At 50.1% G+C, this 12,850-nt stretch overlaps 1 protein-coding gene across 5 annotated transcripts in view; it reads right to left on the bottom strand.

Annotated features, from left to right (window-relative positions):
- PLEKHA6 (pleckstrin homology domain containing A6) overlaps window positions 1–12,850 on the bottom strand; it is a 135,072-nt gene that overhangs the window by 119,155 nt on the left and 3,067 nt on the right. For all 5 annotated transcript variants that reach the window (XM_015597825.2, XM_025040525.1, XM_025040527.1 and 2 more), the window contains exons 2-3: window positions 9,023–9,099; window positions 5,788–5,845 (exon numbers count right to left, since the gene is read on the bottom strand). In XM_015597825.2, the coding sequence (XP_015453311.1) occupies window positions 5,788–5,845; window positions 9,023–9,099 (135 nt within the window). The remainder of the gene's footprint in view (window positions 1–5,787; window positions 5,846–9,022; window positions 9,100–12,850) is intronic.

Below are 12,850 nucleotides of genomic sequence, written 5' to 3'. Positions count from 1 at the left end.
TCTCTCTCTCTCTCTCTCTCTCCCTCCCTCCCTCGGTTTCCTCCTCTTCACATTTCTGTGCATCCTGGAAAAATCATAGAGTCTCTGTGACAATGGGTAAGTGCAGTTGAAACAATGAGTTTCATAACCAGGATCAGAAAGATGGAAAGAAAAAGGAGTATTCCCTCCTGCGTCTCCAGGCCAGCTCACCCCTGAGACCCAGAAGCTGCAGTGCGAACCAGATGCGCTCCTGGGGTCACTAATGAATATAGAGACACTTCATGGAGCAGGGGCTAGAGGAAGAGCATCTGCAAGGACACACCCACATAATTAGTCTATCTTTTTTGAATATTTATTAGAACAACGTATATTTTAAATTAAGCTCTCTTCACTCAAATACAACTATTTACCCTTCTCCGTGGGTGTCTTTTAGTGTGATCTGAGTTTAAGCATCACTTTTACCAATGAAGCCTTATCTTTAAAAAGACTTTGCTTTGGTCCAGGAGGAGCCCTGTTTGGAAAATGAGGTACAGGGTTTATTAAGGAGATCGGATCCAAACCCCAAACCACGCTCCCACACCCGAAAAGGGTATGGAAGGGCCACCTCTCACGCCTCAGAGCAGGCCAAGCAGGGGCTGCAAATCTCAGGCTAGAGCAGCACGCACCTGCCTGCAGCTGTGATGCGGAGCGAGAGCCATCGGTCCCCTCCAGAACTCTCCCCAGCCCAGATGAGATGCTGAGCACATCAGCTATGGGAAGGCCACTCAGCTGAAGGGGCAGAAAAGTCCTAGGTGCAGGCCCAGTGCCAGGCAGGACCGATTGAGCCCAACCCACCTGCTCTGGCTCTCCAGGACTTGGCAAGGTGACCCCAGACAGGCAGGGGGAGAGCTGGCTTCCAGCCAGACAAAGATGAAGGGCTCTGGCGGGGAGGGGTCTCTGGCCTTGAGGAGCCAATGGAGCAAAGCAGGGTTGGATCCAGAGATTACAGCATCAGGGAGGGGACAGGAAGAGTGGAGAAAGAGACATGGACCCAAGACCCCATCCCACAGAATCCTTAGGCAGCTGGAAAAGACAGGAGACAGACAGATGGGCCTGCTGGGAGGGTTTCCTCTCTGGCAGACAGAGGGCAAGGGCGACAGACGAGCCCCACGGATCCACTGAGAGGTTTGAGCCAGACATGTCGATGCCTCTGGGAGATCTGGGTGGCTTTGGGGGCCTGAGAGGCCAAAGGAAGACTGCTATGGGGGGCAGTGCTCTGGTTCTGGGGACGCAGGTGGGGGAGATTTTGTAGCAAGAGGGTCTTAGAGTTCCAACGAGATTGGTAAGGTGGAGCAGAGGAAATAGAGTCCCTTCGCCAAGTCTGAATTCTCTGTTTTCTGCCGGCAGAGAAACACGACTTATCCGACTTTTCCGAGTGGCTCAAGTGGCTGTAAGGAGGCAGGTGGGGGAGGAGGGTTCCCAAGAAAGCGACTCTGTGGTCCTGTCCTTCTCCACTCCAGATTCCACAACCCGAGTTCTCTAAACGCCAGGGCCTCCCGCCTTCCGATGTCACCACACGGTCTCAGTGGCCGCTGACGCAATGGACTTTTTTTTTTTTCAATAGACTTTTTGTCCCTTAAACATGTCCTCCCCATTCCTCACTCAGGCCATGTCCACGGGGGTCTCCCTTCCTCCCAGAATGAACCAACTGGGGAGCAGGAAAGGGAGCCCCACATGAGGAATTGTCTGTGAGGCCCTACCTGAGTCCAAACTCCAACTCCCTCCCTCACCAGCGGAAGCACTTTGAATAAGTCCCACACTGCCGAGCCTCGGTTTCCCTCATCTGTAGGTGGGGCTTCTCTCCCCTCAGCCCTGTACCCCTCACTATCTTTTCTCCTCACCTGTCTCATTCCTTACTGTTCAGGGTGTCATTTGCCTTTCCGAGGGCAGAGCTAGTCGGGGCACTAATTACCAGATCTGCTGCCCTGTGACCTCTCTCCTACGTCCCGTCTTCCCCCTGGCAGCTCCACTGCACTCTCCAGGGCACTGCTCCCTCTAGGGTCCCACAGGTCAAAGATGTATATTGATCACTCGCAGGGACCCAGTCGACAAGCACCCGGGGACAGAGAGCCCTGGGCTTCTGCATTCCAACCTCCCGCAGCCCCTAGTGCAGCACTGAGCAAACCAGCTCATGGACCAGCCAAAGGCTCTGCTGGAGTGACTGCCCATTCTGTCACCTTCTTGGAGGAAGTGTTCAGACCAGAACACGGAAGACGTGACGGTGGCTGGGTGGGGCCCCCTGGGCTGGAGGAGGTGCCGGGCCAGGCTGGCATGGCCCATGGGGACTATGCAACCATGTGGGAGGAGCAGCAGGAGCCCAGATTGGGCATAAGAGTCAGCAGGGATGTGGCTCTGCAGAAAGCAACCCTGCCACTTCTCCCTCCCTGCCAGACTTAGAGAAAGAGAGAGGCACCTACTGGAGACAGAACTGGCGCTCCGCAGCATACAGAACTGGCAAGCTCCGCAGCTGGCTGCTTCATCAGGAAGCAGGGGGAGGAGTCAGGGGCCAGAGAAAATAAAGAGTGGATAGATGTTTCAGCTTTGAAAGAAATCTACCAGACCCATAGCGACTGAAATATGGCAGAGGATGGTCAAGATGGCCCTATCAGCCTGAGGAGTGAATCTGAGCCAATTCTTCAAAGCTTTAGTTGGACGGATCATGTGTGCTTTGATGCCCTCTTGTGGATTTATGTGGTACATGCATAAGGCTTGCAGTGTGGATTTTACCCACACTTTAACCCTTTGCTTTTTTTTCTCTACTTTATTGAGCACCTCCCCGTCCGAACCAGGCACCGGAAATGCCAGAGGCAGCCATGGCATTATGTTAAGAGCACAGTCTGTGAAATCAGGCAGACATGGGGCTGGATCCCAGCTTTGATTTCTACAAGTTTTGTGACACTGAACAAGTTATTTTCAAAGTCTCAGTTTACTTGCTCAGAGAAGGATGATAGCATCGCCCTCATAAAGCTGTTGTGAGGATTGAATGAAATCACATAATAAAACGCTCAGTTCTTAGAGTGTCCAAGTCTGCTCCCGATGTGTGGAATGGCCACTAAGTCTGAGAACAGACACAAATGCATAATAGATGGCTTGTTGACATTTCGTTACAATACATAATGAATACCATCATCTATTTTTAGACCTTACGGCCACCCTGTGTTCACCCCTGCCTTTGATAAGTTTTCGATCTAGACTAGTGGTTCTTTAAGTGTGGTCTGCGGACAAGTAGCATCAGCATAACCTGCGAACCTGTTATGAAATGCAAATTCTTAGACTCTGAATCAGAAACTCAAGGGGTGGGGCCAAGCAATCTGTTTGAACAAGCTCTCCAGGTGATTTTGATGCAAACCCAAGTTTATGAACCACTGATCTCGGGAAAATGACAATGTGTAAACGAGCAATTACAATACAGGTAGGCTTCTCTGAAGAAGTGATATAATGAACAGAGTCTTGAAGGAAGAGCAAGTGTTCACAGGTGGACACCAGCCATGTTAGAGAAGGGATTAGCACTTGCAAAGGCTAGGAATCATGGCAGGAAGGTGAGTGTTGAGGGAACCACAGCAGTTTGGTCTGGCAAACTGGAGAATGTGAGAGGCGATGCTAGGGAAGGAAGGCAGAAGCCATATTATGAAGCCCTTTCAAGTGCCTGAGTTTATCCTATAACTGACCGGAAGCATGAAAGATTCTTAATGGAGAATAATATGACCAAATTTGCATTGTAGAAAAAACATTCTTGCAGCATTGTGGCCTGGAGACAGGAAGATGGGTTGGAAAGCTACTGGAATGATCCAGGTGAGAGCCCATGTGGGCATGAACTCAGGTGGTGGCCATGGGGTGATGAGAAGTGGATGGGTTGAGAGATATTTAGGAAGAGGGGCTCGAGGCTATCTCTGAGGTGCTTTGTTGGCACCTCTGTCAAAGATGGAACAGGTATTGGCGATGGGAGGGCGATGAGTTCGGGACTGGATGTGCGGAATTGGGGGAGCTCGGGAGAATGCTCCAGGCTGGTAGCCAAAGCAGGAGTTAATTATGCCTCTGTGGTTTATCTCCCAACAGTTTTCATTCATTATTCATTCATTTTAGCAGATATTGGGTTCCTCTCATGTGCCAGGAAGGTTATGGGACACAGTAGAATATAAAGTAGCCAGAATCGGCTCTCTGGATTGACATGGCAGTAGGAGAACACCAGTAATAAATAAGTAAATAAATACATAAACAAAAAACCAGGCAGTGGTAGGTGCTATGAAGAAAAGTAAGAGGGACTAAGGAGGAGTGAGGGGGATCTTCAGAGGGGTGGTCAGGAAAGGTCTCTCTGAGAAGATGACACTTGAGCTAAATGATAAGTTGAAGCCAGATGTGCAAAAATAAGAGGAAAGTGCTCCCAGGCAGAAAGAACAGCAAATGCAAAGGCCCTGGGGTAGGAACGAACTTGCCATGATGGAAAAAAAGAAAAATGGAAATCGCCATAGCTGTCCAGCTATGGAAGATGAAGTCAGGAAAGTGGACAGGGCCGGACCGTAGCAGGTGGTAAGTTTTTACTGACTGACAAGGAGGGGCGATACATGTTAAAGTGCTTAATCAGTGATCTCGAGAACCACATGTACTTAAAGGAATGATAAGATGGTATCTGCAAGGAGCAAAGGAAAAATGTCCTAACTGAAGCAATAAGGATTCAGGTTCAATTTCAGGGAAAACTCAGGCTATAACAGCTATGTGATATCAGAACAATTTCTAAAACAGATAATTTGTCAAATGTTTTTGGTTTAAGAATATAGTTAACAGCCAAACTGATGAAAGTACTGGCTGGTCTTGAGGTGGGAATGGAAAGGTGACCTCTTGTCATATAGATGAATGAAGATTTCATTCATCTATAAGAAGAAAGGGAGGGGAAGGAGAGGAGGGCTCCCCCTCCCCTGGCTGGGCGAGGGCTCCCTCTGGGCAGCCGCCCTCTCTATCAGCTCTGCAGACTCTTGAGGCCAGACCAGGCGGGGAGGCCCACAGGCCTGAGCACGCCGAGCCTCACCCATAGGAATGAAGCCAGGACCCAGCCTGGCTGGGAGATGGAGAGACCCAGGCCAAGGCAGAGGGAAGTGAGTCCGATTGGGTAGATGTGGCCCATCCCAGCCCAAATTGCTGCTCCTACGTTCACATGCAGGGTGGCGCGTCGGCTGCTGAGAGCATGAGATATTGAGCCCACAAAGGGGCCTGACCAACCCCCTAGAGAAAAACAGACCACCGGACACATACCTGCCACCCCCAGAATCACAATGCCCCACCCAGAAGAGCAAAAGTGATGGAGGCAGCCTTGTCACCACCTAACCTGCCTGTTTGTGCACCCCGCTCACACCTCCCCTCCAACTGGCTCGCTTCCTGTTTCTCATGGCAGCCAGTGCTCCATTTCCTTCCTCTGAACCTTGTCCTGTGTGTCTAGTTGAGCCTCCCTCCTCTACTTTGGTAGCCATCTCCTTCCCACCTGTAGAGCCGAGCCCGATGCTCCACCCACCCCACCCCACCTTCGAAAGCTTCCCACAATTAACACTGGCCAATATAAACACATGCAGAGAGACACACACCTTACACACACACACACCCAACTTTATCTGCAGCTCACTCAGAAACCTTAACACTTCCTGGCCGTTCAGAAACCCCGGTAAGGCCATCAGTGAAAAACCGGACCCTTGAACCTTCTCCTCTCTCAAGGAGGCATCAGTGACAAACATAAAAGCAGAACTAACCAGGGAGACCAGAAGGAAAGTCCATCTTACTCACTTGATGAAATACACAGCTCCTTCCTGGGTGGAATCCATCTCCCAGCCCTTGGGCAAATCTATGAGGAAGCAAAATCACAAAATCACCCTCTCTTCCTTCTCAGCCCCACAAGCTCGATCTGCACTCAGGAGGGATGGGAGTTGGGAGAACTAGGAAACTTCACAGATCGGCCAGCAGTGTTCGAACCAACCATTTCACCATTTTTTGTCCATTATTCTTACCAGTCTATGTTTCCAGCAAATATTAAGAGAGATAGCAGTGAATGAGACATCTCCCATCGATGAGCAGCGGAGTGACCTAATGAATCATCACCCCACAGGAGAATTCACTCGTTCAGTCAACAAACTTTTATCGAGCATCCACCCTGGGCCAGCCCTGAGGATATAGCAGTGAACACATAGATGGTGCCCCTGGAAGGGTCCTCAGGATCATCCCACAGCCCCCTTACATCACAGCAGCAGAACATGGAGCCAAGGGTGGGTCCCATGCCCCGGGCCTCATAGGTAATTAAGCCCCAGGCCCATGTTATTACCTCCAGAGTCTGCTGCAGTAAACAAGACATCAAGGACTAAGGAAATCAGTCCCAAGACAATAGAGTCTTAAACAAATTTTTAATAGCATCTCTGAAAAAAATTATCCATGGAAATAGCAGATAATCGCAGACCTGCCAAGTGAGGACTGAATAGCTGAGGAAGCTGACCTTGGCCCAGAAGTGCCTGAGCAGGTCCCACCGGTGGGCGACGGCACCGCCGGACAGCTCTGGAGCCTAGCACCTCCAACTCCTTAGAGCGCCTTGTTGGTTCTCGCCTCATCCTGCCCACCCTCCCAGAACAGCCCCCCTGGAAGTGTCCTGTCTCCCCAGCAAACAGGATTCCTCCACCCCATACATGGGTAGAGAAGTCTTTTGAGAAACTCTGAGGGAATCCACTGTTGGAGTTGGGGACTGACAGGACCCTGGGGAAGATCATTCATTTTGGGGTGCAAGACCTCACCAGCTAACATATTGGAAAACAGGTGCAGGTCCTCTTGACAATCAAAGTGTCTCCTTTCTGGTCAGTCCAAATGCCCACCTTGTGTATGAGGTTTTATAAAATATAACTATTTACTGTTGGTCTGAATCTGTCCAGCCATGTTATCAGTTAGGTTCTATAGTGGCAAACCCAGTTTTTATTTATTTATTTTACTCACCCCTATTTATCAAGGGTCTATTTATATAGTTGCTGCTGATGGTGATGCTGCTGCTTCAACACAGCAGGGCAGCCAGCGGGCCTACCTCCCCTCTCAGGACTTGGTCCATAGGAATAATAACACCAGCTACCACTTAGTGAGTTCTTCCTTCCTCTGAGCTACACGTCTCACTGCCTCTAGTGCATTTAATCTGTACAGCAACATTATGTAATAGGCCTCAGCCCAAACATTTTTACAGATAAGGAACTGAGGCCCAGAGAGGTTAATCGACTTGCTTAAGGTCACACAGGAAGCGTCTGAGCCGGGATGTGAGTCTGGTCTGCTGCCTGCAAAGCCAGCATTCTTTCCTGTGTGCTGTTCTATAAATGCTGCTTGTTCCCCTCTGTCCCTGTGGGAGGACATTCCCATTCAGAAGGGTGTGGGTTGGCAACCTTCCAAAGTAGAGGGATCCCCATTGGGTCAGAACCGTAAAAAATCCTGCTACTGTGGTGTGCCTGGGAAAGAGGCCAGCATGGACTATGTCCCCTGCCTTTTCCAGCAACTTCCCTCCACACTGCCCTCTCTGCCTGGGCAACACCAAGCGTTCTTATATTCTTGTCCAGGCGGAGTGCCCGCTGAGACAGCTGCTCTCCCAGGAAGCTTCAGGGGCATCTTAACCCCTTCCCAGTCTTGGATGACCAGTTGGCTGCAGCCAAAAATGAAAGAATTGGCTCACAGGCTTTTATTCATCTTCCAGTCCTACCTAAGGTCACGATGAGATGAATGGACTCAGACTGTGAACGGCTGAAATGCTGAAGAAAACAGCCCTGCCTTAGGGTCCAGAGGCCTCACTTTCCTTCAGAAACACGACAGTGACCATAAAATCAGCAGTCACCTCCACCAACAGTGACTCTCTCCTGTACCCCTTTTGAGCTATACATTTTGAGGTTCGTGATCCTCTCCCCATTCTACAGATGAAGAAGCTGAGTCCTTCCACTTGCTCAAGGCCACACAAATAGAAAGTAGAGCCAAGATGCGAGCTCAGGTCTCTCTGCCCTTAGACCTTAAGCATTTAACCCAGACACCGCTTTACTTGTTAGCTAGCTAAGTGGCCTTGAGCCAAGGACTTCCTCTTCACTTCTCAATTTCCTACCTTTAAAATCAAAGACTAAGACTTCAGGATCCCTGACATCCCTTCCAGCTCTAAAAATACAATGATTCTAGCCTGGAGCCTGGGCAATTCAACACCTTAACCCAGTGTCCAGCAGTGCTGACCACGCCCCACAAGTGACCCAGACTTCTGGAACCACACGCCTGCTCTGCGGTCAGGTAAAGGGCCAGAAGGTCAGTGGGGATGGGTCTGTGGTGGCGTCCTGGAGAGGACAACAGACTGTTTACTCAAAGTGCCCCAGGACTTCTGATTTTTGGCGTCTCCACATCTTTAATCTAGACTGAAATCTTGCCCGTACACATCCCACCTTTCCCTGTGGGTTCCCTGTGGGCGGGGAGTTCCCTGAGGGCCAGCAATGGAGCCTTCTCCATCGTAAGCAATCAGTGTTGGCCCTGCCTCCTTTTCTTTCATTTTCCCCCAACAAGGAATTCCTACTAGTCATGTGGGTCTTTTTAAATTTAACAATTAAAATTTAAAATTCAATTCATCAAGCTAATCACATTCCAATTGCCCAGTAGCTACCCATGGCCACACAACTCATATTGGGCAGCACAGAGAGAGAGAACATTTCCATCGTGGTATAGAGGGGACTGGGATTCTGCCCAGTTCAGGAGATCTCGAGTTGGAGGAGATTTCTACCAGGGCAGGGGATGAGAGGGAAGTGAATTCTTTGTCCTCAAAGATTAGCACCTTAGTCCCAGGTACTAATTATAGAGCTGGAGGTTTGGAAAGAGCTGAGGGTGAGCATCATCCTCCTGCACTATCCTTCAGATGGCGGGCGTAAGCTCAACTGAGTCCATCCATGGGGAAAGGAAAAGTCAGAAACAAAGTCCTACTGCCACCTTAAGGCACGGCTTCCTCTTCGATGGCAAAGGCAGGGACAGACGAGCTCCTTACCTGGGCTGGAGCAGTGTCCACTCTGGATGGGTGATTCTGTCCCAGGGTGCACCCACCTGGTTGACTTTTCTTCATCACTATAGAAGATCAATTAAAAGGTGTCAGGTACAAGAGAGGCCTCCCTGAGCAGGACACCCATCTCCAAATTCCCATCGGCACCTATTGTTCGATCCCACACACGTGAGACGGGAGCATCCACGTTGTCGTTCATTCATTCATTCATTCATTCATTCACATTCGCAGAGCATTTACTAAGCAGATTCTGAGGACTCAGAGAAATAATATCTGATACCTGAATTCATACTGATCAGTAAAACTTGAACATATGGAACTGGAGAGAGCATTGTTTTATAGTACATTGAAGAAAGTTAAAATGAACTTTTCTCGGGGGTGGCTCGTGGTTAGCACGTCTGCTTTACACACAGAAGGTCCTGGGTTCACGCCCCAGGTGGAACCACGGACCATACCCTGGGTGTGCCATACCCCAGGCGTGCCAGGCCCCCCAGGTGCTCCGGGTCCCGGCTGCACGCCGCAAGTTCACGCCCCAGGTGGAACCACGGACCATACCCTGGGGGTGCCATACCCCAGGCGCGCCAGGCCCTCCAGGTGCTCCAGGTCCCGGCTGCACGCCGCAAGTGTGTGAGAGGAGACACCCCACCTTCAGAGATCCAGTTCTTAAGGGGAAACGGCAACATCCATGGGTCAGGGGTGGAAGTGTGTATGTGTGTGTGCGTGTGCGTGTGTGTTGGGGGTGGGGAGAAAATTAAAGAGAAGAAAAAAAAAAGGTAGTTGAGTAATAAAATGTTGTATGTCAACCGTCCTTCAATTTTAAAAAATCAAATAAAAAAGAGTTGCACTACGATGTGCTAGGAAGTAGTCTCTATTACAGATGTGCACAGAGCGTGTTACACCACCTCGGAGGAGGAGGAGGGCACGCTAGCTCGGACGAAGTCGAGGAAGAGGAACAGCCTGAGAACTTCACTAAGGTGAAGTCACATGGGAAGAACAAGGAAGGTCCTTAAGTGGCAGCTTCTCAATGGATGAGAAAGAAGGACGCTGGGTGAACCGACAGTCCTTAGGTGTCTATAGTGCTATAGAGTTTCATTCACAACATTCTTTTACGTTAAGAATTTTACAGATGATGAATCTGAGCTTCAGAGAGATGAAGCAACTGGCCTAGAGTCACACAATCAGTAAGTGATGAAGCCAGGATTCAGACCCAGACCCGTACCCCTAAACCCCGAGCTTTTTCTAATATCCGACTCCCAGCAAGGTGGGCTCCCAGGCAGTACAGATCCTCTGAGCTCTGGCTCTGATGGCAGATGAGCCCATTGACATTTCTCAGCCCGTACCAACCAAGTGACATGATTTTTCCAGAGCCAGGTGTGATCCAGAATGAAGCACCTGACCTTTTCGGCCAATCCATGTACTTGAAGGAGAGGAATCTCGGGTCACCTGTATCATCCAGGCTTAGGGTGGGGTTGGAGGGTGGCCTGGGGCTCAGGACAGGACTCCACCCAATGCTTTTAAGGTATAATTAATACTTGAATTAATATAACAAACGCCACTCAGAAAAGCTCCACTACATTTTTATTGAAGCAAGAAATACAATAAACTGCACATATTTAAAATGTACAATTTAAAATTCTAACATATGTATACCTGTGAAACTACCACAAAAATCAAAATATAAATCCCCCCAAATTCCCTCTGTGCCCTTTTGTAATTCCTCTCTCCCTGCCCTCTGCCATCTCTTGCTATCAACTAACAACTAACCTGCTTCCCGCTACTGTCGATTAGTTCGCATTTTCTAGAGTTTCTAGAGTTTTCTATAAGTGAATTATAGAAGGCAGACTTCTTTGTCTGATTCCTTCACTCCCTCCCTCCCTCCCTCCTTTCCTCTCTTCCTCCATCTTTCCTTCCTTTACTCCCTCTCTTCCTCCCTCCCTCCTTCCTTCCTTCCATGTGGTAGTATGTGTTAATAGTTCATTCCATTGTAAGTGTATCACGGTGTGTCCATCCACTCGCCCATTGGTGGACACTGGGGCTGTTTCCAGTTTGGGGCCATTACAAATAAAGCACCTATGAACATTCATGTCCAAGTCTTTGTGTGGACATAGGCTTTCTTTTGATCTCACTAATTTTTCTACTAAGTTTGGACACCTGCTGCAGGAAGAGATTTCCCAGCGACCCACCCCTCTGATTAGGGCAGGAGAGAAGAAACAAAGTCACTGTTCCGGTGCCCCCAGGACTCTGGAGCCAATTGCACCATCAGAGAGGAGCTCTGGGCTGGGCTTTGGTCCTGGGAGGCAGTGGGAGAGGAGGCTGAGGAAGGGGAAATCCAGCCAGAGCTGAATTGTAAGCGTGGGGGGAAATTCATTCTCATAGCTCCTCTCCAGCCGCCCTGAGACTTTCCAGCCCTTGACTCCTCTCTTCCTCACGATCAATTGGCACCCTCAGCCTTCATGTCTGTCTCAGCCCTGCCTAGACATCAAGGCTAATCACAGGATCAACAGGGTGGGCACAGCCCCACCACGCTCGCAACTTCCTTGTCCCCTCTGCCTTCTGCCGCTCTCCCGCTGTCAGCCCCTGGCCCAGAACAATGCAGTCACAGGCTATCTCCACTCCAGGATGGGCTGATGGGGAAACTGTGGAAAGATTGATGTCACTGCAAATCCACAGTCCCTAAGCTTGGCTGGGCCCTACACACCCCACAGAATCTTCTTCAGGGGCCCAGTCAGTTGCCATTTGCAAAATGTTCTAAGGCAGAGAGGTTCCCAACCTTTTCGGCACCAGGGACCGGTGCTCCTGCGAGAATCTACTGCCTGATGCTCTGAGGTGGAGCTGAGGCGGTGATGCAGGCGCTGGGGAGCGGCTGCAAATACAGATGAAGCTTCACTCGCTAGCCTGCTGCTCACTTCCCGCTGTGCAGCCCAGTTCCTAAAGGGCCACGGTCCGGTACCAGTCCACAGCCCAGGGGTTTGGGATCCCTATCTAAGGTTTTTCCACTAACCTCAAATCTCACGACTGCCTCTCCTTCCCATCCCTCACCCCTTCTCAGTGGATAATCTCATCGCATAATTCAAGAAAAAATAGAAAGCATTAGGCAGGAGCGTCCCCAATGCACCCAACCACCTCAGACTTACCCACGTTCCCACCCATGCGTTCGTACTTGCATCTGTGTGGGAGCAGGGGCGGCCTGCTTCCGCTGAGGCGAATCCCTCTGCCTGGGCTGTAGTGCCCATCCTCTCCCATCTTCCGTAGAATCTTATTCTATTGAGCATCGAAGACTGATTATCTTCGACTTCCTACTCCCTGTCAGGTCTGTCCCATTAGCCCCCATTCCTGTTCATGTCGTTCGCAGCGGCCCCCTCCTCCCTCTCAGGGCCATCTGCCCTTCCAGCTCCTGTCTCATGCTCCTCTTTTTATTGACCAAACATCTGTCTTGGAAACTAATCCCTTCTAGTTGTTCCCACTTCCTGACCTCCCACTCACCAATTCTCTGCAACCTGGTTTCTGTTCCCAGCCCTCCCCGGAAAATACTTTCTGAGAGGTTATTAAAGGACCACCCCCCACCCTTCAGTTCCTCCATCCAGTAGATACTTTCCAATATTAAGCTCGCTTGACCCTTCCCTCCTTCCTAACGGCCCTCTTTCTCGCCTTCTGGGGCAGTACGCTTCCCGGGCTCTTGTGTTGTCTACCTCTATGACTCCTGGGTCTTCTCCATCTGCTCTTCCTCTATCCTTTCTGTCAATGCTGGTGCTACCTAGGTACCCCGCTTTCTTCTCCCTCACATACTTCTGGGTGGTTCCACTTCTATGATGACTC

This window comes from Pteropus alecto, unplaced genomic scaffold, assembly GCF_000325575.1.
Source record: "Pteropus alecto unplaced genomic scaffold, ASM32557v1 scaffold359, whole genome shotgun sequence".
Classification (NCBI taxonomy): Eukaryota; Metazoa; Chordata; class Mammalia; order Chiroptera; family Pteropodidae; genus Pteropus; species Pteropus alecto.
The sequence above is the reverse complement of the archived record's forward strand: the minus strand, read 5'-3'. Positions and strand labels throughout refer to the sequence as shown.